The sequence below is a fragment of the Camellia sinensis genome, chromosome 6, assembly GCF_055761805.1.
Source record: "Camellia sinensis isolate YWXY chromosome 6, ASM5576180v1, whole genome shotgun sequence".
Lineage (NCBI taxonomy): Eukaryota > Viridiplantae > Streptophyta > Magnoliopsida > Ericales > Theaceae > Camellia > Camellia sinensis.
In genome coordinates, this window is record NC_138966.1 from 149,446,369 (window position 1) to 149,472,699 (window position 26,331).

At 36.8% G+C, this 26,331-nt stretch overlaps 1 protein-coding gene and 1 long non-coding RNA gene across 2 annotated transcripts; both read right to left on the reverse strand.

Moving 5' to 3' along the window:
• Nucleotides 1–786: 786 nt before the first annotated feature.
• On the reverse strand, nt 787–16,672 carry LOC114305350 (P-loop containing nucleoside triphosphate hydrolases superfamily protein). Its single transcript, XM_082872693.1, has 18 exons — nt 16,288–16,672; nt 16,072–16,218; nt 15,911–16,001; nt 15,344–15,462; nt 9,232–9,422; nt 8,902–9,112; nt 7,906–8,143; nt 7,085–7,494; nt 6,116–6,212; nt 5,581–5,780; nt 5,042–5,392; nt 4,665–4,757; nt 4,285–4,503; nt 3,785–4,024; nt 2,974–3,183; nt 2,485–2,754; nt 2,164–2,367; nt 787–1,169 (listed from the first exon to the last, which is right to left on the reverse strand). The coding sequence occupies exons 1-18, from the start codon at nt 16,402–16,404 to the stop codon at nt 1,011–1,013; spliced, it is 3,567 nt and encodes a 1,188-aa protein (XP_082728819.1). The 5' UTR covers nt 16,405–16,672; the 3' UTR covers nt 787–1,010.
• A 2,281-nt stretch (nt 16,673–18,953) lies between these two features.
• Nucleotides 18,954–25,640, reverse strand: LOC145789124 (uncharacterized). Its single transcript, XR_014333302.1, has 2 exons — nt 24,237–25,640; nt 18,954–20,860 (listed from the first exon to the last, which is right to left on the reverse strand). It is a non-coding gene; the product is annotated as an uncharacterized LOC145789124 (long non-coding RNA).
• Between the last annotated feature and the right edge of the window lie 691 nt (nt 25,641–26,331).

The following is a 26,331-nucleotide window of genomic DNA, read 5'->3' on the forward strand; positions in this document are numbered from 1 at the left end:
GGTTGACCCTTTGAAATTACATCATCGTCAATTTTTTTATTTTTTTTACAAATGCAGTTTTATGACTTATGTTTCAAAATTGAAATACCCCAACAATTATCTTTTTATTTCAATTAAAATTATATTAGTGGCAGTAGTGCGAGAGTCACACGACAATTTCTATTAACAAATTTAATACCAAATTAACAAAAAAAAAAAAAAAACCACATTAAACTAGCTTATAACTTACAGTCAAAGGGGCTAAAACTGAACAAAAGATTTGAAAAATTATACTACCATTGGCTGGTAAAATATTATATGCTTCAATAATTAAAGAGATTCGAAAAGTGTACTGCCTTTGATTATATGCTTCAATAATTAATCAACTAGTTGTGCAAGTAGTCATAACACCTTATTTTAAGACCATGGGGAGCCGTAAGACAAGACAAACCAACATCATTTTTTTGATAATTAGGTATCCGATCAATTTGCACGCAATTCAACTATCCCCAAGATCCTAAAATTAATGATCTGATAAGTCAACATCTCATATATATATATATATATATGTATATATCAATAAGCTTTTGCTTTTACCTCTACTACCCTTCTCTCAACTTCAGAGAAAAATAAGAAAACCCAGAAAAGAAGTACAAAAATATCTAGTTTTAGGCTTTTGCTAAGCTGTTTTTTGGTTCAAAAAAGCCTAAAAGTCATAATCCTAAAATGTTAAACTTTGATAGATTTTTTAAAGTTCCAGACTTAACACAAATAAATAATTTTAAAAAAATCACGGAGGCAAATGAATTTCCAAAAATTAATTTCTTGAATAGTTTTTACACAAATGTTACCAAACCAAACCAACTCTTCTTGTATCCCAAATAATTAAGGTCAGTTATTATTACAACCTCAACACCTCTGAGCCCTATCCATTACACCATTGACTCCTTTGTGCCCCCCTATAAAAACAAAACTGGGAAAGGGAATCTGCAAATTGGAACATTTAGTCCCTGGCATTTTTCTGGATTCTCTTATTGAGTTTGTCTGATTCTCTTATTTAGTTTGTCTTGCTCACGGTACCTTCCACGCCGCTCTTCTCTCTGCCGCTTCTTTGAAATCTGCTCGTCTTTGGCTTTCTCCACTACAAGCATTTTCCTCTTCTCCTCATCCTTAAGCTTTCGCTTCTTCATCTGCACACCAGGCAAATGAACACACAAACTTAAAGCTAAACAACATAATAAAGGAATTTTAGATTCACTTTGCACATGTTTTTTGAGGATATGAACTCCGAATGAAATCAAAGAAAAACAACACAACAATAAAAAAAGAAAATGCAAATCCTCGTGTGCATTGTTTATTTGAGGCTGTGAACTAAGCGCACATTATTCAGTTTTAAAGATCCTGAGTGAACTTGAATCAAGCTTGAGCCCCATGAAATTGACTAAATAGCTGCCCAATGTCAATTCTTGGTTTTTTTGTTGCCCAATATTATCCAAGAAAAAAGTTTTTTTTTTTTGAAAAAAAAAAGCCTATGACAGCATGCATTCTTATACCAAGGTATTTCCACGTGTTGGATTATCCATATAATCATTCAACAAGGCCGAACTACTCAACTGTCAAACTGTACTCCGAACCAAGCAAGCAAATATAGGAATAGTTTCTTAGATTCTAAAACAACTCATCAAATACAAGGACTAAAGGTACCACCAATACAAGTGCAACACCACCATGAAATAAAGATGCCAGAGTTCTCACTTCCTGGGGACCTCCATAGCATCCAGTTATCAGACTCCAACCCTTTATTGTATCAAAACTAAATGCTTACCATCACAACCTCCAATTAATTCCAATGTGTTTGACCAATCACTGCTTCCATCACTACTTTGACCAACACCTAATTGACAACCATTGCCAATGCACTCACTTAGAATGTCAATTAATCTCAATGTCAGTTTGTAAACACTATTTTACCCTATATATATATATATATAGTGTTTCCAAAAATATAAAATCTAGCTGAATCCTAGTGTCCTTGGACATGAAAATTAAATAACTCCGGCACTTAGACACAGATCCGCAGCTAAGTCCATGTAACATACTGGGGAGTAAGCAGAATGCATAACTGTATTTCCATACAAAACCAGTCAAGAGGTTCAGATAATGTTTCAGTCTTAAAAAACTTACCTTCTCATGCCTAATCAAATGATAATGTTGAACAAGAGCATGGACTTTTCGCTCATGAGGTTCCATGACGACAGCCCTCCGACGTTCATAAAGTGGACGCCTCCGACTAGGAATATCCTTGGGCTTTGAGGCAAATGGCAGAGCTGCCTGTAATGACTTAGAAATAACCAATGGGTTGAACTTCTTTTGCTTCCTCTCAATTGGCTGTTGAAGGGAAAACAACACGAGAAAACACAATTCGAGAGATTAATAATTTGCCAAAGAACAACCAAAGAAAGAAAACTAGTGCTAATATAATCTCTAGCCCACATGAGGAATTACCTTGTACAGTGAATCCTTGTTTAGTGGTAAAGGAAGATTGTGTTCTCTCCTTAATTCAGTCACTGTTTTCATTCCTCGCCAGGTCTGGTCACGAGGTTGCAAGGCTGTTGTCAACGGGTTGTAAAAGCGAGGAACCTCAACTTGAGTCCATGCACGCAAGAAAACAATATCGCTCATCAGAATTCTATCCTCAAAGGTACACCTTGCAATCCCTTCTTTAGGATTTCCTCCCTTCCTTTTGGGTTGGTTACCAATCTCTTCTTTTGCAGCCTGCCCAGAATAATGTCATTGAAATTAATCAAACTTCACATGTAGTCCACAATCTTTTATCATTATGCAATAATTTAAGGGAAAAGGATAAGTTAAGCTATAGCAAAGTTGAATTTACATAGTAGTTACATATAACAAGCAAATGCATCCGATACAAACCAGCAGGAGATTGTAAGAAAGAATTGAAACAAATTTGATTTGTATGACAAACAAGCTTACCTTCTTCACCTGCCCACGAATTCCACTAACAGTTCGAATGGCTGCACCTTCAAACCTGGCTATTTCAAGATCTGAAGTGAACATGTCCTTGATAAGAGCCGTCTTCTTGAAGATCTTGCATGGGTGACCAACTAACTTGATCTTTTTAACTATTCGTGTTGCATGGTTGAACTCCAATACTTGTGCAGTTGCGGTGATCCTAAATGCCACCTGCAAATGTGCACCACACCCGAAGTAGAGAATTATTAGAAAATCATATTATAAAATGCAAACGCAAAAGTAGCATTAATATGTTTAATATGCAAACCAAACACAATGAAGGATAGCCCTAAATTTAGTTTATTTCCTTAAAAAGAGTGGCAACTAAAGCATGATGCTTAACACATTCCTAACCAGCAAAGAATCATACCAATTAATACACATGAATTTGGAGAAAGAGGACTCTGAACAGATTACATGGCTATCTTACAAGGATTAATGAACCAAAAACTTTATCAGAGAAAACTAGTTATGTTGTGGTACTCATAGCCATAAAAGAGAAGAAACAGAATGCTTCTCCATCCAAGACCAGTATAATTATACCAAAAATCAAACAAGTTCTTGCTACATGACCGATAGCAAGATTATCAGAACTCAACTAAACATTGTTTCCCCATACTAAATGAGGAAAGCCTATAAATAGAAATGAAGTTTAAGTAATAAGATGTGCAATGTAACAAGTTGAACACTTGATTTACAGTTATTATTTTATATTTCAATTGTCCATTAAAATTGAGGGGAGAGAGAGAGAGAAATGAAAGAAATATCTAACCTGATTGTTTGATAAATTTTGAACAGCTACTATCCCTGTGTGTGGAGGTGCAAGAGGACCCCAAAACATGGCAAGACAATGCATGTGTTCAGGAGTGTACTTGAGCATACGATGCCGTCCATTGTGGTCCTCAATGGCATAAACAGGTGTAGTTTGGTAGCGCCTCCATCCAATAGAAACAATTATTGGATCTCTAGTCTTTAGTACTTTTTTGTGCCATCTATGCCGCTTTAATCGCGCCTGAAATGAGGAAAAAAGAAAAGGAAGTTTTCTTAAAGTGGAAGGGAGTAGAGGTGAGAGATCAGATGCCAAAAATCATATTATATTGAGTACATTAAACTGAAATGGTTATAGGTGGACCATAGAAGACTATTTTAAACCTGAATCGAATGTCATGCACAATGTGATTAAACTTCATAAGCCCCCCAAAACCTAACATTGGGTTAATGACACAAAAAGAAATAAATAAATTGAGGCTTCGCTGCAGTGCTCTTTCTAACCTGCATGTATCCAACATTTTGCTCCCCAAGACCAATTCCTCCAACAAGAACAGGGTGGTAGGGATCAAAATATTCAACCATTTCAAACGGGACATCATGGACTTCCAATCTTAGGTAAGTTCCGGTTCGATAGCCCTCTATTTCTAACCGAGTGGCCTCATCAAGATCATTGAGTTCGGCTATATTCATTTGTTTCCGAAGTTCAATCTCCTCCTTCAGCTGCAAGAAACATCATAAGTTGCTATAAACTTTTCTCAAACAATAAGCAAAAATAAAGAGAATGAACACTTTCAAAAATCTATAAATTAAATGAAAGAAACACGACGTCATTGAAAACTCCACCATCACAAAATTCTAAAATTAAATAAAAGAAAGTTTACCTTATCAAAAAATCCACCTTCACTAGCTTGACCTCGGTGAAACTTGCCACCATGTTCGGTATCAGTATCCTCATCAGGAGATTCAGACCCATTATATGTATATTTGAATTAAGGTTGTAAAAAATTAGAAATTTTCAAATGCTTTGGCACACACATGAACATAAATAGGAAAAGAATGGGAAAATAAAACCAAGATGCTTAAATAAAATCACAATGACAATAAGCAGTCATGCATGGGATAATAATGCAAGATCATTCAAACAATCTTATTTCCATAGTGGCTCATGAACCAGCATTATGATAATCAACATTATCATGAAATAAAAGAGGGAGAAAATTGGAAGGGGGCAAAAATATGATAATCTTTCAAGTGAAGGATATTGAGCATCAAATTTTGCACGCAAAGCAAGCTTCTTAATCCTCCGCTCTTCAATTTTGGTGTCATCATCCTTTTGGGAATCATCACCAGCATTACTCTTCTGGTGGCTCTCATACTTCTCACCTGTTTCCAAGTCTTCAAACTCTCCAAATACATCATCATCATTGTCTCCTATAGCTTCTGATGCATGACTGCGGTGAGCAGCCTTTGACCAGTCTCCAGTGACAAAGCGATCACGAATGCTTTCAATTGACTCTTCTATTTTCCAGTTCTTAAGACTTGCATGATTTGTGAACTTGGAGCAATCATCAACATTGACAATGTCACCATCCACACCTCCACTTGATTTCTGCAATAAGTTGAAGACCCTTCTTAACGAAGCATAAATTACAGAAATCGTTCACAAGTTGTGCATTCATACTAATGTTCAAAAATATTAAAATTTAATTACTTAAAAAATTATTACAATTACTAGGAGAGCACCTCAATGCTTCAAGAAAATTGGAAACCTTAATATTAAAAGATCCTAAAACAAACCTTATTGCCCTCTCCTTTTGGCTTAAAGAATTCATCATCCTCACTTTCTTCATCCTCACTGTTAGCTTGAGCATCATCAACAGTAGTAGCCATTGTTGCAGATTTCCCATATACAAGTTGCATCAGATTATCATTCTGTCTCAATATGGTCCTTTCTGTCAAGGAATCTTTCCATTTTGAAGCATTTCCCATCTCATCTTCTGTAAGGTCAATCATTTTAAAATAGAATGAAATTATCAGAAAGAAAGAAAAGTCTTCCTGCCCACCACACAATTTCAGGAATTGGTTGAAAAGGAAGGTGGAATCATATTTTGAATTTTATTTTGATTTGAGAACCTTTTGCTATCACTCTTGCATTGCTTCTTCCAGCAAGTCATATAACCCTACTTTATTATTTTTTGAAACCATATATCCCTAATTTATACAATCACATCCATTCATAAGGTGAGAACTATAGCTTTCCAGTACCCAAATACCTATAAACACCCAAAAAATGAAAAAATAAAATAAAATAATCATCCATCAGAAAATGTACCATTCGCATCATGATCCTCCCCATCCTCTGAAAAATCTGAATGAAGAACATCATCTTCATCTTCATCTTCATCTTCATCTTCATCATCACCCAAATCCTGCAATAGGTGAATATATGTATAAGATAGAAACAAATTTGATATCAATATCCAGATTTTAGAACTTGTAACTCAAATGTAATTGAGTTCTCAAGTACACAAGTCAAATTCAAAATTAAAACACCATTGCAGTAAGCCAAAGAAGTATATAGAAATTAGTTTGTAGTTTTTTTTAAGTCCACATTTTACTCCCTGTAACACACAATTTTTATACGTAGATCACGTAAATTAACAACGTAATCCCCCTCCCCCAACCAAATGAACAGTTCGTACGAGTGCATCTGCATAGCAACACTTTTTTTGAGAAGTCTTTATTTTATTTATTTATTTTTTTGTGGGTATATTTCAAGAAGCATCTCTCCACCCCTCTCATTCGTAATGCATATATATTCACCTATAAAAGTAGATACTATTCCTTGCTCTGAAACCCGACAAAAATAAAACCAGATTTGAAATTTAAAATAAAATAAAAACAAAAGTAAGAAAAACATCAACACTCAAAAAACACAGAAGCAAAATAATAATAATAATAATAATAATAATAATAATAATAATAATCTTTTTTTACAAGTAAAGTAATTTGTGCATATCAAATACAATCATCAAAATGCGATGCTGCCTATGTACAAACCACTAATACCATGCACAAAAAAAAAAAAGGTGGAAGCACTAGAAAGATTTCCAATTGCACAAAATACATCTGAGTTTTTGTTTTCTCACATATTTCAGCAGAAATCAGAAGGGTTGTGCATTCACATTCATAAAAGGCAACAAGCAGAGATAATGAGCAATTAGAGAAATAGTTCTTTGACATCTATCCTCCCTCCTTCCACTACAAACACAAATAATCCAATTAAACAAACAAAAGCTACCTTCAAATGATCATGATCAGCTTCATCTCCAAAGACAGCTTTTCTCCTCATCCTTCCATCATGGAACTCAATATGTTCCTTTCGGTTATTTTCATTATTATTTTCTTCATCAGAATCATCATCCACAGTTTTCATTGTTAGATCCTCTTGAAGGGTTTTATCTTCGTCTGAAATTTCTGAACCATCTAGATCCTCTGCATCACTTTCCTTATCAGAATCATGCTCTGCAGGCTCAACACCATTAATTTGATCAACAGATCTGTGAGCATCCTCTTGATCACTTGAAGCTTTTGATATATTAACCTTCTTTCCAAAAAGAGTAATGAAGCTTTTATCCAACTTCTCATCAATTGAATATTTTGTGTTCTGAAGTGATTTCACCAAAACCTCACCAACATCTCGGTCCTTTCCTGAAATAGAGGAACATAACATTTTAGTAGATGTTTACCAATTTACCTTTTATGTAACAGAATCATCATTACATGAAAACAAAATAACAAAATAAAGAAAAATAAATATGGACCATAAAATTGAATATCTTCCCAATCAATAAGCATTAAAAAGACAATTTTAATAACCAACCGGCGCAAGCTCAGTGAGCCAGAACCTCTACACCTAGGAGGTCAAGGGTTCCAGTCTTGCCCCATCAAGAGACTTCCCTCCTCCCAGGCAATTGACTCCGATTTACCAAAACAAAAACAGAAAAAAAGAGAGACAAGTTTAATGATGGCCTCTAGTACCATATTATATAAGAAGGTCAACTTCACAAACTTTGCAATGACAAAATAAATATGTACAAAAATATAAAACAACATATAGACCTTTGTGTGTCACTCCTCCATTTTCATCAACTTTAGAAAACTGCACGAAGTGGTCATTTATGTTTATGTAGACAGCATCCTTGTCATATAGGAGATCCCCAAGTCCAGACATAGGTGCATAAAATAGCTTCTCCTTGTCCCGCAGTCCCTTCTTTTTGGCAGCCGAAGGTAAAGGACAAGGATCTGCGAGGCTTGTAATGCCAGCTAAATTGTAATCACCAACACCAGCAATATGCACCTGATAACATAGTACAGATTAGATTACATATGTAGAACACATGGAACCAAGAAAAATTTGAAATCGTACTTGACATAATTTTTTAAGGGTGAACAACAGATAAAAGGTCTTATAAATGAACATGAAAATGAGGTGTGACCCTCAGCAGCAAGGAACCATAATGCAGATGCTGCTGAGTGAATCTTCTTCTTCTTCCTTTTTGTTTCCCCTCTAATGTAATGCTAATTCAGTCCATTACAAGGACCGTATAATTTGTACATGCATGTAACAAAATTGTAAAACAAGGAGGACACACAGCAACTGGCACACCTCATCAACAAAATTTATATGGTGCAAAACTGAGGTGATCAACTTGGTAATTCATTTAATAAATATATTTAAAGAAAGAAACAAAAAAAATGAGGTGATTAGCTGATTTTGGACATCAATTTTAACACTCTCTCATTTGGATAAAAATTTTTGGACATCAAAATATTACTATAATCCCGTAGATGACTTCAACAAAGGAAAAAGTTAGCTAAACTTTGTAAAAAATGCAACTGGAAAATTGGACATACAAAAATCATTTTAAGTAAACCAATTTAATAGTTATCTAGAATACACATTTTTCTATTTCCTTATGTTGCACTACATAAACCAAGTCTAGCAGATTTCCATTTCAAGGAGTGACCAACAATATTGTTCCAAAGAACTCTTCCATCATTAGAAATTCAAAAACACAAAAGTGATAATATAATGAAAAGGTTAGATATACGTGCCTTAGTTCCTTTCTTCAAATTACATCCACGTAAATAACCATATAAAGTGACATTTCTATTGCATTTATTATCCATATGCACCCTTTCTGGAGGAGTGACATCTTCAAAACGATCTACCAATACATAAGGATGGGTAGTGCGCCAAGACAAAGGATGAAATTTCATAACAGAAATGAACCTTGCAAGATTGTGAACCTCACGTTTAGCATACCTGTTCAATCAGAAAATGGATCATAAATCTAATGAGTATTCTGTTAAGGTATTGATTATTTAATTACAAGATAGAAGTGAACTTGCAGATTTCAGAACAAGAGGCAGTCAAATACTTACTTCCCATGAATAAGACCAGACAAATAGAATAGTTTAGCTCCATCATATATTTCGGTCCAGAATCGATGCTTGAGGCGCTGTTTTGTTTTTTTAAGTTTCTTTACATCCTTGAACTTATCAAGATGTGTCAGAACTCCCATTATTTTAGGGAATCCATGATTTTGCAAAATATTAAGGAACTCAAAAGTTTCCTGCAAGAACAAAATACCCCATTACACCAGACTTACTATATATATATATATATATATATTTATAATTAAAAAAAATAAAAAAAAAATAAATATAATAATAATAATAATAATACTTAGTCAGAGGAGCCAGACCAACAAAAATGTCCATAAATTCATAATAAATTGCGAGTGAAACAGTTAAAATAAGAATGGATAAGTTGGGGAGGGAAAAAAAATTAAAAACAAAATAGAATAAATTACGGATCACGGGCATTGAACAACACCCATCCAATGATTTTGACGAGCTTCAAAAATCCGTAAACTTTGTAGTTAACAACCAATCAAATTTGATTATTGTTAGAATAGTTCTTTTAGTTATTTTTGTTCTCTTGTTAATATTTACTTAAGTTGAGGGTACGATGGTCATATTGCTACTTTAGGTTTTTTATATATATTTGAGTGATGTACAGTTGAGAGAATTAATTGGTTTTTAATATATACAAAGTTCTCTCTTCTTCTTCTTCTTCCTCCTAACTTTCAACCCTAATTTCTCCATTTTACATTCTCACTTGGTATCAGAGCAATCTCTTCTTCATTAGAAAGGGTTCTACAGATTCTAAAGATCGATCTGAGGTGACCGAGACGTGCTGATGTCATCAGCCGTACGATGACGTCAGCAGTGTACGGACGGGTCCTTCACCCCTAGACTCGAAATTGCCTCCTGAGATTTATGGTGATTTTTGTGGAATTTTTTGATCATCCCTGATGTGAGTTTTCGATTTTTGAAACTATTTCGTGTTTTTGGGACTGTTTTTTTGAATCTGCCTTTGGGACTATTTTTTTCTGGTTTTTCTTGCTGGGCTCACTTCCCTAGGAGCCGAAAATCACCCCTCTAAGGGTCCTTGATCTTAATTTGTTGTTTTACTTCTGTGGGGTTGATATTCTGTTCAATTTGTGGCTGTTTCTGGAGCCGAAAATCACTTGTGGCTGTTTCTGGAGACGAAAATCACCCCTCTAAGGGCACACCCTTCTAGCAAGGGATATTTGTCCTCTCTTTATTGATTGCTACTGTTGAGTTGATGTGTTGGTCTCATTTGGGTCCAAACTTGGTTGTTGAGCTAGTTCTGTGTTTCTAGTGGTGATTGTGGGTATTGACTGTTTGCAAGTCTGGTTGATCATTATGGTTGAGATTGAGGCTAAGGCTATAACTATGGGTAAAGATGATGATATGCCTAAATCTATCACTACAAAGAAATTGAATGGTGCTAATTATTTGGCTTGGGCCCATGCTGTTAAGATTTTCTTACGAGGTAAAAAGAAGTCCCGCTATCTTAGTGAACTCCCTCCTTCTACTGATGATAAGGATTATGATGATTGGTGTTGTGAGGATTCTTGTGTGATGGGTTGGATTTGGCATAGTCTGGAACCACAGGTTGCTACTACCGTGGAATTTTGTGATACCTCTAAGGCCATTTGGGACTCCCTTGCTGAGTCTTTTTCAACTCAAAGTAATGTCTCTCGAGTCTACGAGTTATATGAACAGATTTTTGCTATGCGTCAATCTGGCCGGTCTCTTCCTGATTATTATAGTAGTCTCAAGACTTTGTGGGATCAGTTACTGCAGCATCGACCTTTCACAACTGATGTGGCCACCCAGAAACAACATTGGGAGGAGTTTATGATGGCTTCTTTACTTTCTGGCTTAGATCCTGAGTTGCGAGGGTTCAAAGATCAGATTCTTGCCAGTGACACTCTACCTTCGGCTGCCAATGCCTATTCTAGGCTGTTACGCTCTTCATTGGGACAGGCACAATCCACTGTTGGGTCTTCTTTATCATCTTCTGCATTGGTTTCCAGTAGTAGTGATCATGGGTCTACTCGCGGGGGTTTTCATAGTTCTTTTGGTTCCCGGAGCTCTTCTTCTGGTTTCCGGGGCTCTCGTGGAGGTGGTTCTCGTAGTGGTGGCTCACGTGGTGGTTTCCGTGGTGGCAGTAGTAGTGGACCTGGTTCTCGTACACGTGGTGATCGCAAGTGTACTCATTGTGGTTCCCAAGGTCATACTAAACCTTGGTGTTGGCAAAAGCATGGCAGACCTGATCATGTCCATCAGGTTATGGATGTCCCCTCCTCACAATCTTCCTTCTTGTCCACTGGCTCGGATGCTTCTCCTGTTACTTCGCATGAGACACTCACTACTCAAATTAGTGAGCTTACTGCCCTTGTCCAGTCTCTCCGCCCTAGTCTAACTTCTTCCTCTCCTACCATGGCTAGTTCAGGTAATATTGCATGTGTGGCTAAGTCCTCTCAGCCTTGGCTCCTAGACTCTGGTGCTAGTTCTCATGTCTCTAGTAATTCCTCTCTTTTTGATACTCTTAGACCTGTTGATCATACCATTATACTTGCTGATGGATCTTCTCGGCCTGTCTGTGGTCAAGGTCCTCTTCATCCCACTCCATCCATGTCCTTACCTTCTGGTCTTTATGTTCCTAAATTTCCATTTAATTTGCTTTCTGTTAGCCAATTGACTCAAGCTCTCCATTGTTCAATAACCTTTTCTCCTACTTCATGTGTTTTGCAGGACCTCCAGACCAAGAGGATGATTGGTTCGGGGCATGAGAAGGATGGCTTATACTTTTTGGACGCTGAGACGTCTCCTCCTTCATCTGCTGTGTTGAGTGCTAGTGTATCTCCTCTTCAGTGGCATTTTCGCTTGGGTCATCCCTCCTTGGCCAAGCTCAAGTTAGCTGTTCCGGGTTTGAGTCATGTTTCTCAGATTGAGTGTGAAGCCTGTCAATTTGGGAAGCATCATCGTAGTTCTTTTCCTCGTCGTAGTGTTAGTCGTGTGTCTGAGTCTTTTGCTCTTGTCCATACAGATATTTGGGGTCCTTCTAGAACTCCTACTGTTCATTGGTTCTTTTATTTTGTTATTTTTGTGGATGATTACTCTCGGATGACTTGGTTGTTTTTAATGAAACAAAGATCTGATTTGCCTTCCATCATCTCTAAGTTTTATAATGAAATCTTTACTCAATTTGGCAAATGTATTAAGATATTTCGGTCTGATAATGCTTTAGAATATGTGCAATCTATTGTAACTACCTTTTGTGATGCTCATGGTATTATTCATCAAACTAGTTGTCCTCATACATCCCCACAAAATGGTGTTGCAGAACGGAAACACCGCCATTTGCTAGATGTTGCTCGCACCCTGATGTTTAATAGGCATGTCCCCAAACAGTTTTGGGGTGATGCTGTTCTCACTGCTTGTTTGCTTATCAATCGCATGCCCTCTAGTGTTGTACACACATCTCCTTATTCTCTGCTATATCCCACCACATCTCCTTTTCCCTTGCCTCCTCGCATTTTCGGGTGTGTGGCCTTTGTCCATGTTCTTGACCCTGGGTTGGATAAGTTATCTCCTCGTGCACGCAAGTGTGTGTTCTTAGGTTATTCTCGCACTCAAAAAGGGTACCGGTGTTATCATCTTGAGTCTCGTCGCTACTTTGTCAGTGCTGATGTAACGTTTTTTGAGTCTACTCCGTTTTTTTCTTCCTCTGGGCAACAGTTATCTACTGATCTTCTCTCTTCTCGTGAGGGGGAGCCAGCCTCTCTCGCTCCTACTCTTCCCTCTTATGCTCCTTCCACATCCACTCCTCTATCCTCTCTCTCTCCTCTCACTTCTACCCCTCCTTTGCAGGTTTATCAACGGTCTCAAGCTCGTCGCATTGTGTCTTATGGCCCGACCAGTTCATCTCCTTCGTCTGAGGCCCCTGTTCCACCTGCTGCTCTACCATCTGATGACCTTCCTATTGCCCTCCGCAAAGGTAAACGCACTTGCACTCAACATCCTATTGCTCATTTCGTTTCTTATGATCGCCTCTCTCCTGGTCTTCACTCTTTTGCTTGTAGCTTGTCGAGTATTTCCATTCCTTGCACCTATCTCGAGGCTATGTCCATCTCTAGTTGGAAGTTTGCCATGGATGAGGAAATGCACGCTCTTCATCAAAATCAGACCTGGGACCTTACCCTCTGCCCTCTGGCAAATCTATTGTGGGTTGTCGTTGGATTTATACTGTTAAGTATCTTCCTGATGGAACTGTTGAGCGCCTTAAGGCTCGCCTGGTAGCTAAAGGCTACACCCAAACCGATGGTGTTGATTACTTGGAGACTTTTTCTCCTGTGGCCCGTCTTAACTCTGTTCCAATTCTTCTCTCTGTTGCAGTTAATCAGTCTTGGCCTTTATGTCAACTGGATATCAAGAATGCTTTTCTCCATGGTGATCTCCACGAGGAGGTCTATATGGATCAGCCCCCTGGCTATGTTGTTCCCGGCCAAGAGCATCTTGTTTGTCGATTGAGGAAGGCCTTGTATGGTCTTAAGCAGTCCCCTCGTACCTGGTTTGATCGCTTCAGTGCTGTTGTGCTTGCCTATGGCTTTCACCGTTCCACTTTTGATCACTCTGTTTTTGTTCGCCACTCGTCTACTGGGAGTATTGTTCTTATTGTCTATGTGGATGACATCATCATTTCAGGGAGTGACTCCAATGGTATTGCTGCTTTGAAGCAGTATTTGGGCCAACAATTTCACACCAAAGACTTGGGCCATCTTCGGTATTTTCTTGGGATTGAAGTTGCCCGTTCTTCTCAGGGCTTGTTTCTTTCTCAACGGAAGTATGTTCTTGATCTTCTTACTGAGACTAGTCTCTTAGGCACTCGCCCCAGTGATACTCCCATGGATTCTAGTGTCAAGCTTGCTGGTGACACTGGCGACTTCTTTCCTGATATTGGTCGTTATCGTCGGTTGGTTGGCAAGTTAATATATCTCACTGTCACTCGTCCAGATATTACCTATGCTGTGGGTGTGGTCAGTCAGTTTATGCATGCTCCCCGCCAACCCCATTTTGTGGCTGTATGTCGTATCTTGCAATACTTAAAGCGTGCTCCAGGTCGGGGGTTGCTCTATCGCCCCTCTTCCTCCTTGTCTGTCGCTGGCTTCAGTGATGCTGATTGGGCTGGTAATACGATTGACCGCCGTTCCACCTTAGGCTATTGTACTTTTGTTGGTAGTAATCTTGTCACTTGGCGTAGCAAGAAACAGACCGTCGTTGCTCGTTCTAGTGCTGAGGCTGAATATCGCACCATGGCTCATACTGCTTCTGAGATGCTCTGGGTTCAGTCTCTTCTCCAAGATTTTGGCTTTTCTGTTTCCACTCCTATGCGCATGTTTTGTGACAATCAGGCTGCTATCTTCATTGCCAATAACCCTGTGTTTCATGAACGCACCAAACATATCGAAGTTGATTGCCATTTTATTCGTGATCTCCTACTCCGCAAGCAACTGGTGACTCCTTATGTTCGTTCTGAGGATCAATTGGGTGATATTCTCACCAAACCTTTGGCTCGGCCTTCATTTCTTCGTTTGTCTGCCAAGCTGGGCATGTTCGATCTCTATGCTCCAGCTTGAGGGGGAGTGTTAGAATAGTTCTTTTAGTTATTTTTGTTCTTTTGTTAATATTTACTTAAGTTGAGGGTACGATGGTCATATTGCTACTTTAGGTTTTTTATATATATTTGAGTGATGTACAGTTGAGGGAATTAATTGGTTTTTAATATATACAAAGTTCTCTCTTCTTCTTCTTCTTCTTCCTCCTAACTTTCAACCCTAATTTCTCCATTTTACATTCTCACTATTATTATTGCCAGAAAGAAAATTATAAATATGCAGGTTAGTGCATCATTTTACCAATAGAACAAGAGCATTTGCCATTGAATGCTAAAAACACACTTGCTATTCTCTAAGCCTAGGCACAAAAACAAAACAAAACAAAATAAAATAATTTCCAAAATAACAAAATCACATATGACTTGATACTTGCTTATAATAATACAGAAGTGGGTTAAAAAATTTCTTAGTGGTAAAGTAATATGCCAATAAGACCTCACCATTTCAAAACCATAACTTCCATCAATGAGAAGCAGAGCTAGATCAGCAAACTTTGCAGCATCAATCATGCCATTAATATCATTTGGGCACTCCACAAATTGTACACGCCTTTGCTTCCCTAAAAAAACAAAAAAATTGACCAACCACTTCTACCTCAACCGGCGAATACAAGAAACCCTGTGAACATTTCCAATCCTTCACCAATTCTTTCCTCAAATTCACATTTGATGAATAAAGAGCTAAAAGTGAGCCCCAATCATTTCATCAAACTTGCATCATATCATGGGAGAGCCAAAATTTTAACCAAATCAAGAATGAACCAAATCCTTCACTATGAGATTTTTTGAAAAAATATGATTTTTTTTTTCTTCATAAAAATCGATAAAAACAAGTTTTTTGCATAACAAACAAAGAGTAAGGATTAGAGTGTTCCATACCAGATCAAGCTTTCAACCAAATTTTCACTCAAATTTGATTAAAAAAAGCAAGTACAAGGATTGGAGATGCTCTTATCAGTGAAGTTTGTACTTAAAAACCCCAAACTGGTTAGGGAGAGCATATTAAACCTGACACAATAGTAATGGGTCCTCGAACATCTGGTAGATTATGCTTGGTGTAATGCTTCACAAGACACTTTATCAGAAGAGACTTTCCAACCTAAAAAAAAAAAAAAATTGAATCCCATTATCATAACTTCATTACTAGCTACTAAAAAATTGATAATTACCTGGGGAGGACCCTGCACCACCACAACATAAGGTGCCGGTTCTCCTATAGACCGGTCAATCGTCGGTACATGAAGCCTCCGTTGCTCTTTCTCCGAAGCACGCGATTGCAATCGCTTCGCTTTCACAGTCGAACTAAAAGCAAATGCCTAAAATACATAACAAAATTAGTTCGTATGGACATGAAAGTAACTAGAGAATTGAGAAATTGATGAAACCTTAGGGTTATGCTGCTTTTTCTGATTGTTTTTTTCCTTCTTTGCTGCTGAAGGGCCAGACTGGCGAGAACGATGAGACTTGTGAGATTGGTCTTGACTACCACTGTCTATAGCCATAATTGTAGAACTATGAAACCAAAATCAAATGTGTTACAGTGACCTTTGGCTCTCTATCTTCTTCTAGGGTTTATGCGATGTTGTTAAAGCTTCGGGTACGGATATCAATGGAGATTTCAGGTTCCTCGAGTCGCCGAACAACATACACAGAGAGCGAGGGACTCTAGGGCTCAAATCTTCGTTAGGGTGACACATAAACGGGTTTGGATAGATTTGGGTTAGTTAATTCGGGTTACATGTTAGATGGGCTTATCCAAATATAAACCCCACATGCCCCGTCCAGCCCGCCCAATTGAATAGGCTCTAATAATTTATTATGAAGATTTTTTTGTATAAACTGTTAAAATTAATAATTAATGACTTTTTTTATCATGAATTTTATAAATTGTCGTTAAAACTTATAATTAGTGGCGAATTTTTCAAACTGTCGATAAAAGTTAAAAATTAAATATTTTTTTGTGACGATTTTTTAAAAATATCGTTAAAATTTATAATTAATGATTTTTTTTGACAAAAATTTTAAACTGTAGCTAAAAATTAACAATTGGTGACATTTTTTAATAGTATTTGATGAAAAATACCATTAATTCTTACTGGACATGTTAAATAATAGTTTACCTATCAGTATCTACACGTAAGTCCCCCAATTTATTTTGTATTTTTAAAATTTTGATATTGATATTTTTATAAGACCATATTAGATGCATGGATTTAGGAAGAGTATTTGAGCCCAAACCTGATTATAAAATAATTTGTATATTATATAAATAGAAAAATATAATTTATTTTGTTTTATTTTTGTTTAAAATAAAAAATATATACCTCAAACAGGGAAAACACACCTACCAAAACTTTAAACTTAGGATATAATAAACAAAATTTTAATTTATGTGCCAAACTTAGGCCTATTTTGGAAAGTTGATTAAAAGTTAATTTTTTAATTTTTTTTAAATCATATAACCTCTGTACTTTTTTATACGTTTCTCAAAAAAATCAAAAAAAAGTAAGCTTTTAACTAATTTTTTAAAACAATCCTTACTTATAAATGTGATCTATTATGTGTTTTATTTTTGTACTATTTTCACTTTGGTTACATTTTATAGCCTTGTTTTAGCATCATTCAAAATCAATAATTATTCTTAAAATTTTACATGAAATCTCAATAAAATTAAAAAGATCAAATACACAAAGAAAAAACTAAGTACAAAGTCCAAAAATAACATTTTATAAGTTTTATTTGGTGAAAAAATAAATAAATTCTAAGCAAACGAGCTATGGAAGTCACTTGGGACGAAAATTTCTCAATGAAATGAATCCTCAAGAAAAGTTGTGCAATAGTAGCCCTCACCCTCCTTGATTTGAGAGAGAGAGAGAGAGCATAGACTAAGGGCAATTGAAATAATCGTAAAAGAAAATATTTAATTAGGTGTAGTCGGTTGAGGTGAAGCACCACTATTAGACAATTCTCACATATCAAGTGTGAAACAGAAGAAAAGAGTCACGCTTAATGTCAATTTGGTTAGGATAATGGTGATCTTAGTTAGTCTAAGATTGTAGGAATATCGCTACAAGAAATAACATTTTTGTCGATCAAAAAATTGGTCGCTAAAAGCTCATTTTTAGTCGGCAAAAGTTATCCGCGACCAATTTTTTTGGTCGCTACTTTGGTCGCCAATTGAGGGTTGGCAAAAGTAATTCGCGATCAAAATTTTGGTTGGTCGGGAAAAGTTAGATTTGCCGACTAAATTTTTGGTTACTAAATATGTCATTACTGCGACTAATCCATTTTGTCGCTAAAACACTTTGGTCGCGAAAAGTGAAATTTTTTCGACCAAATATCTCAGTCGCCAATTGTCACATTCCACGACCAAAAAGTTTGGTCACCAATTATTACATTCAACGACTAAAAAGTTTGGTTGCCAATTGTGACATTCCACGACCAAAAAATTTTGGTCGCCAATTGCGACATTCTACGACCAAAAATTTTGGTCGCCAATTGTGACATTCTACGACCTCTTAGTTTGGTCGCCAACTGTCACATTGCACAACCAAATTGTTTGGTCGTCAATTGTCACATTCCACGACCAAACATGTTTGTCGCCAAAAGAAATCTTTGAGCAACTAAAACTTTAGTCGGCAATAGACCTATTCACGACCAAATCCTTTGGTTGCCAAAATTAATAACTTTAACGACTAATTATTTAGTTGCCAAACGTGCTTGGTGATACACCGACTACTTTACTTAGTCGGCAAAAGTATAACTTATCTTTCTCGACTAATCAATTGGTCGCCAAAACTAGAAAAACAAAACCAAAATTTGATTGCTAACATCCAACAAAATAAACCTGTAATTTATAATAATCCATCCAATTTATTCAATATAATCTGTAATTTGCAAAAATCATTCAAACCAACAAATAAATTGAATCATGAACATTCAACAAAATATATATATCAACTATTTCTGAACCTGTTTAATTAAAGTCAGCAACTATTATAAGTTTTCATCCACAAATAATTCCAAATTACATATTTCATCTAGCATAAAAATTTAAAACATAACAAGTACTTGTTATTATGTTTTAAATTTTTATCCATGTGCACCAACCCAAAAATATAACTAGTAGTCTACAAAATATTTTCCATACACACTCATCCAAAAATATAACTACTAGTGTATCCAAAAATATAACTACTAGTCTACCCTAATATTTTCCATATACATCTATACAAAAATATATAATCCTTCCAAAAATACAAAAAGTGCCAATTTGTCCTGTACAATTTAGCTTTGTGCACGAGTTCATCCATCTGTACCAAAGAATGTGAGAAATAATGTCAGGTAAAATTGGCCAAATAATGAAAAATGTCCATGAAAAGTTAAGGTCACATTAGCAAATTAAATGACTATCATTATCAAAGTGTAAATAAAACAACAGCATTCTTATACCTGTAGCATTACCACTTTAGTATTTCATTGTTTAGTTTTTTGAACGGACTTAAATGTAATTCAAAGAAGAACAAGTAAAAAATAATTAAATAAAACAATAGTTCACAATAATATGCAATGGACTTCTCAACTAGCAAATATAAACTATACATATTGGCATACGAGAGTGTCTAACCATACTGAAGGGGAAAATTGAAGCGGAATTCAAATGGCCGGTGTTCGCATTTTTTATCACATTGTTTAGAGGCAGTTACATCTAGCTAATTAATACTTAATTGAAACCAGAGATCAGGTTTCCCTCATAATTCTGAAGACTTGGGGCCAACACTAAACGGCCCGTTTTCGCCTATATTTTTGTCCTATTGCCGTTTTCGCCTATATGAGATGTCATGTGCCATACACAAGACATCTCACACTACAACAAAATTAAAATTTTAAAGCTTGCAATGCATGCCGTAAAAACTCTTTCACGGCATCCATACAAATGTCGTTATATGACATACCGTGAAAAGTTTAGCGTCATTTACGACATGCAGGTAAAGTTGTAAAAAGTAATCAATTAAACATTAATGACGTACTTTGTATGTCGTATATAATTTTTTATGACATTAGGTTGATGCTATATGGCATTACATACCCCATCATATACATAGATGAAGCATGCTTTATGGCATGACATATCACATTAATTTCTGTACATAAAAATAAATCCCATCGTATACAGTCTGCTCATTGAAAGTCTATTAATTGTTTTCACCCAAATCTCATCCTTGGCCTAGCCCATAGGAAAGACTTAACTGCTTTGATATTGAGTGTGTAGGAGTTGAATTGGAGTGCAACTACTCTACATTTATAGCTACCGGGTAAGCTTTTGGAATAGTAGTAAGGATTTTCTCACCAATGTATTTGGAATAGATCAATGTAATCAGTGTTGAGGCGCTTAAGGCTTTTCTATACACTTTCTTTAATATTAGCATCATCTACCCACAAAAATCTTTGCATTGTCACGTATATAACTTGATTGCTCTGAATATCTATACACTTTCGTAGCCAAAATAACCTAATCATAAAGGGAAATGATGCAGTATATCAGTGTACTGGTATCAAAACAAGAATGTTTTTTGAAGGTTCTTAGCTTTTAGGATTTAATAATTAGAATGAGTGTTTTGACTTCTACAAAATTCAAAATCTTTCATACGTGGAAGATAAAACATACCATTCAGATTCACAAAATGAAGTCAGCAAAAGAGAGAGAGAGAGAGAGAGAGAGAGAGAGAGAGAGAAAAGAATCTCAGACAACTATTACTGTTTAAATCCACAGTGAGAATTTTAATTGAAGCAATTTGGGATTATATATTTTAGAAAATGATAAACGAATTCCACATGAAACAATAACAATTCATGAAGCAAGTCATTCCATGATGGATTGCATGTCTATTATAAATTAACAATTACAAATCATTTGTAAGCTAAAAATCAAAGATTGCTTGGAAAAATACATACTACCTGTAGACGTCCCCGAACGCCCGGGGAGGACGAGTCTCGTTCTGTTCGTTTTGCGGGTTTACTACAGTTCAGGACTCTCAATTTGTCACGGTTCTAAATCTGAACCAAAGAGTCCAAATCCGGCAAATCGTTTTGAGAAAACAGATTTTGAAAAAGAAGTGCCAAACATGGACTGCTTTACCAGATACAGAGTCGCCACCTAAATATTTTGTTTTGAAAAATTTAGGAAACCCTGACTCGGTGCCAAAGGCCACGTGTCCGTCATCACCAAAGTTGCCTCGGCTCGGGAGCTTGGGTACGATCGGGGAAGGTCAGCTATGAGCACCCCCTCTCACCCGATCCTAAGATCGGCCTCTACTAACCATGATATCCATTTTTGAAAACGTTATGTGTTCTTATTCCGGTTATTAGCCTAGAATTACTATGTTATGCGCACAGCAAACAAGTATAGACCAAATCACCTAAATTGGAACAAAACATTTCATACTTGTTTTGAAAATGATTTGTTATTCGCAAGTAGGCTGAAATGCAGGTTTTGCCACCCTCAAGTGGGTTTTAGAAAAGATGGTTTTGCCATTATCTAGTGGGCTTAAAACTCATAGTTTCAATGCATTATCCCAATTTAGTTAATTCAACCTCCACCCACAGGCACTCAAACAGTTATATCACATAAGCATCTAGCCTCATGGTAATCATACTATTATGGCAACACTCACACGCATGCGGTATGCTAAAGCATAAATACTTACCTAGTACTCCGTGCCAAAACAAGAACATGTTAGCAATCATGCATGATCCAAGTCCATGTTTAAATGCCTAATGCAACGCATACGGAATGTCACCAGAGTAGGCTCGGCTAGTCTATAAATGACATGTGAAAATGCACAAGTAGCATGTATTCAAGTTAGATTTGAAATACTTATGCAGTTAGTATGATGCGCCGAGCCTGATGCATGCAATACTGATGAATGATGCACGCATGCATAGCATAAGGTATGCTAAAGTAAACATGTCCTAATATTAACCATCAAAAGCAGGTAAGTAAAAGGGAGAAAGAAGTGGGGGTTGGAAGACATGCACACACGCACCCACACTTATTACAAATTCACCCTCGCTCGGAGGGACCAAAAGAATAATACAAATTAATTAACCTACAAGCTAATTAATTATTACAGACCAATTAATTAATTAACAAATTAACTAATCTAATGAAAGCAGTAAACGGCCTCGGGAAGAGGGCCCAATGCAATGCGCGCTCGGCTCCGCTCGAAAAGTCACTGCCATGCACAAGTTTGCCTCTGCTTTGACTGTTTTGCTTCTCTGAAAATTGCACAACTCCCAATGTTGCTTCTCTGAGTGTTGTGGGACACTACCGGCTGAGCGAGATCATCACCGGCCATTTGGAATGGTCATCGGCTAAACATTATGCTCTCGGCCAAACCTTTTTTGCCGGTCGACACCCAACACTGGCGGCTGGCCAATTCTTCCTGCTGAAACCTGTTTGACAGCAGTAGAGGGCAGACAAGGCATGGAAATGTATTTCAAGCAAATGTATGCACCAACCACACTCCCTATCATGCAAGAGACTCAAGGGAGCATGGCCCTCGACCCTCGGGCCATCAATTATGCATTTTGATGCATGATGGCCTAAGAGGCCAAGTTAGCAACTTCGATATCAAATGGAATACACACACAAAACACATCAAAGGCCCCAACCTCTATCATGCTTGATCAAGAGGCAAGGGATGCATGCACAATGTAATGCAACCTAAGCATGTAAGCAAGGCTAATGCAATATGATTATGCAATGTATCTAATATGCAATAGGCACACAACCTAAACATGTAAGCATACATGGCATACAACAAAATGCGATGATGGACTTAAACTAATATGGATAGCTCGCAAGCATGCCAAAATTAGTGGCCATTAGATGAAAATGAGACAATCGAAATGCGTGCACACATGCACGCAAACCGAGGACCGAACCTAAGGCATAAAATGCGACTCTACCAAGGCATGGCAAGGGATGCAATGTGGCACATAAGCATGTAATTCCAGCATTGAGGTATGATGCTAAACAGCCCCAAAACATGAAAAAATGGCACCCGATGAATGAGATGGAACCCGCGACTCGAAACAAGGCACACGGAATGACTTATAGCTATACAAAGCATGCATTATTTGATCATGAAGCATGAAGACAGATGCAAGACAGTCCCAAAACATGCATATTTCCAGTTTATAACAAGTCTCAAAAATGAACACAAATAGGGCTAATCTATCATGCAAGAAAAGGCCTAAAAGAGAGATTAAACATAAGGGGACAGAAGCTGGCCCCAAATGGAAAAGAGCCCTTCAACAAAGTTGAAAAGGGGCTCAAAAAAAGACACTTTACAGTTTACATCAAGCCACGAAAATAATCACAAATAAGGCCAAACTATCATGCAAGAAAAGGCCTAAAAGAGGGGTAAAGAGACAAGTGGTAGTAGGAGACCTCAAACAGCAGGAGGTCCTTGATCAAACATGAAAAGGGGCTCAAAATATGACTATTTACAGTTTGGGTCGGATCCCAAAAAAGCTAGAAAGTATGGCTTAGATACAAAGCAAAATAAGGCAAGAAAGAGGGAAAAATGGGCTCACCCTTGTAGAGCCAAGCTTTAACAACTTTTGGGCCAAGTTTGGGAGCTCTTCATCTCTGGAAAGCAGCCTCAAGTGGCTGGAATGGAGTGTAGATTGATAGGCTAGGAGTTGATGTAGAAGTAGCCAAGAACCAAGGTATTTTGAAGCTTGGATGAGAAAGAGATAGAGAGAGAGCTGAGAATTTTTTAGAGAGAGAGAGAAATTCTTATTTCTCCAAGTTGTATCTCTCTTTTTTTCTTCTCTCCTTGTTGTCTCTCCCATTTTTTGAGAGAGCTTGATTTATATAGAGATATATCAATTTGCAGCTCCTCAGAGCTCCCACGTCCAGGCATGGGCTGGGGTATGGCCTGGATTGACAGCTGCCAGCTGTCTGCAGAAATATCTGTTGAAAATCACATTTGGCCGGCCGGCCATCAAAGTGGCCGACCGGCAGTCAAATTGGCCGGCCGGCCATCACATTTGGCCGATGGCAACATAACACAGCCGGTGGCCTCAAGCCATGGCCGGTGGAGTGTGGGGATGTCCCAAAAGCCATTCCCTGCCCTCCAAAGCAAAAACACAAGTGTTTGGTGCAAAACCAGACACAAAACGATCGAGTCGAGAGATCCTGAGGCAAGGTGCGTAGCCGAGGCCTCCGGGAACTCAAGACGAACACAAACATGGATGATCACCGAGTGTTCAAGCGGTGACGTCCAAGTCTTGAGGACGGTCAAAAATGAGGTGTCTACACTACCATTCAATTTGTTTCGTTCGTTATTTGAAAACATAGTAAAGAAATTATCATGCTTTATCAGAGCCAAAGCCAGAGCCAAAAACTCGGATTAAATTGCAGCCTACTATAAGAAATTATTAAGGAACTTACTGAAGTTATTTTGGGTTTTAAAGCACTTGATGAAAGTTGAAACTAAACTATATAAGGATTGCTTTCAGTAATTCAGGATGTCAGCCCAAAAATAACTAAACAAAAAATAAATACAACAAAACTATTATTGCAGATTGTCAATTAAAGTTTCAATCTCATGATTGAAAGGCAAAAAGAGAAGCAAATAGTTCACCACTAATCATCTAACACATCAAAAACTACCTTATCATGAGGTTGAGACTTCAGCCAGCTACCTATATACCGATCTGTACTTCCTCGTGTTTCTTTCTTCATTGGAATTGGATACTTGGAGGGAAAAAATGAGGAAAAATTTAATTCAATGCTGACAATGCAATAATGATGAGTAGCAATACAAAAATGATGCATATGAAAAGGAATGGTAAAAACAAAATTGAACAAGTTGTTCAAAAATATATACTAGACTTTCTTCATTCTTTATGACACACATACATACAACTCAAAAGCAATTTTCTTATAAACCACACAACATTTGAAAAGTTAGTGAGCCTTACAACTATTGCAGTTGCACCATGTACTGGTAACAACGTGTTGAAGCTATGTGGTCCTTTTAATTTGGAAAGTTTTGAATCCCAAAAGATGTTGAAAAATCAAAACCGAAGAGAATTTTAATTTTTCAGTACAACTAAAAAAGAAAAAGAAAGAAAGCCTTAATTCTAATTACTTGCAGCTTCATTTTGCAGCACAAAAGCCGCAATGTCCAAATATTTGATAAATCAAGTAACAAAACTTGACAGAAATCCTCAAGCAATTGGAATAGAAGACTTTAAGTAGAATCCAATGAATTATCCAGGAGTAACATAAAGATATTGAGAAAATAAAAGCAGGAATTATTTTCTAAATTGGGCACCTGTTGAGTAATATGAGAACATTAATCACAGTATTTAAAGGTGGATAAAGGCGGTTGATGAGGTAAAATAAAAGTAAATATATTTGATGATGAATCCCTAGTCATATCCACATCTTGAGTGTCTGAATTGAAACTGCAATCAGAACACATACTCCTCCAATCTTATATCTTCATCAACATGCACATGTGGTTCTCTTACAGTCTCTTCCACTAGAAGTGAATTGTCATGTACAGTTTTAATATTGTTCAATCTAATGAATGAGAATAGAGAGAAGATACCGGTTATAAACCTAAAAATGCTCGAAGCTACGAAACAAGTGGTTTGAATAGGGAAAAGAGACAATGGGTAGAAGCCATGTTTGTAGCAGTTTGATCCACAGGAAGATCTGACAGAGAAAGAGCAAAAGAGGGTGGATGTAGAAGCTCAAATAATACCACTTCAAAAATTCATCTGGGATGATGATAGATTCAATGATGAGCCAACAGGATGTGAGCAAAGCCATCCTCAAAACTCAAACATCGCTTGACTATCTCTTATCTTGGAGTTTTAGCATTCTACTTGCGTGAAATTGGCTTACTTTTTAGCACAACAATGTTATATACTCAGAAGAAAATACCTAAAAGAGTGTTCAAAATTTGAAAATTTGTGAATTAAATACTTTCTAAATATGACTTACATCATATATATCAAATTTAAATTTATATTATAAATTCAAATCTTGAGCACTTTACTGCTACTTTCCAACTATAATTGTGTTGGTTCATCAACATCAACTTTCTAACATCTCTTATCTTTTCTCTCTCATACACATATTTTAGATCCAAATGAAAATCAGTTAGGATATAAGAGCCTAAATCAATTAAATTGAAACCATAAACAATAGTGCTAGTGCTAGTAATTAGAAATAGCTAGTTTAAGAGATACAAAATTGATTAGTTTTCCAGTACAAACTTCAATTTATGTGAACTTTTTGCTATGAGCAGTTTCTTAGTCAATTATGCAGAGACCTTGTGAGCTACCTATCAAATGAGTACCCCTGATTTGATGTTTTTTTAGGTACACTAAGAATTTTTCCA

Bases quoted from the DNA above. Each gene is read 5' to 3' on its own strand.
- LOC114305350 (XM_082872693.1), bottom strand. From the start codon at position 16,404: ATGGCTATAGACAGTGGTAGTCAAGACCAATCTCACAAGTCTCATCGT. The intron at 6,213-7,084 runs GTAGCTTTTGTT...CACCTATTGCAG, and splicing joins CTGATCATGATCATTTGAAG to GATTTGGGTGATGATGAAGA. The intron at 1,170-2,163 runs GTAAGTTTTTTA...CCTGGTGTGCAG, and splicing joins ATTTGATTAGGCATGAGAAG to ATGAAGAAGCGAAAGCTTAA.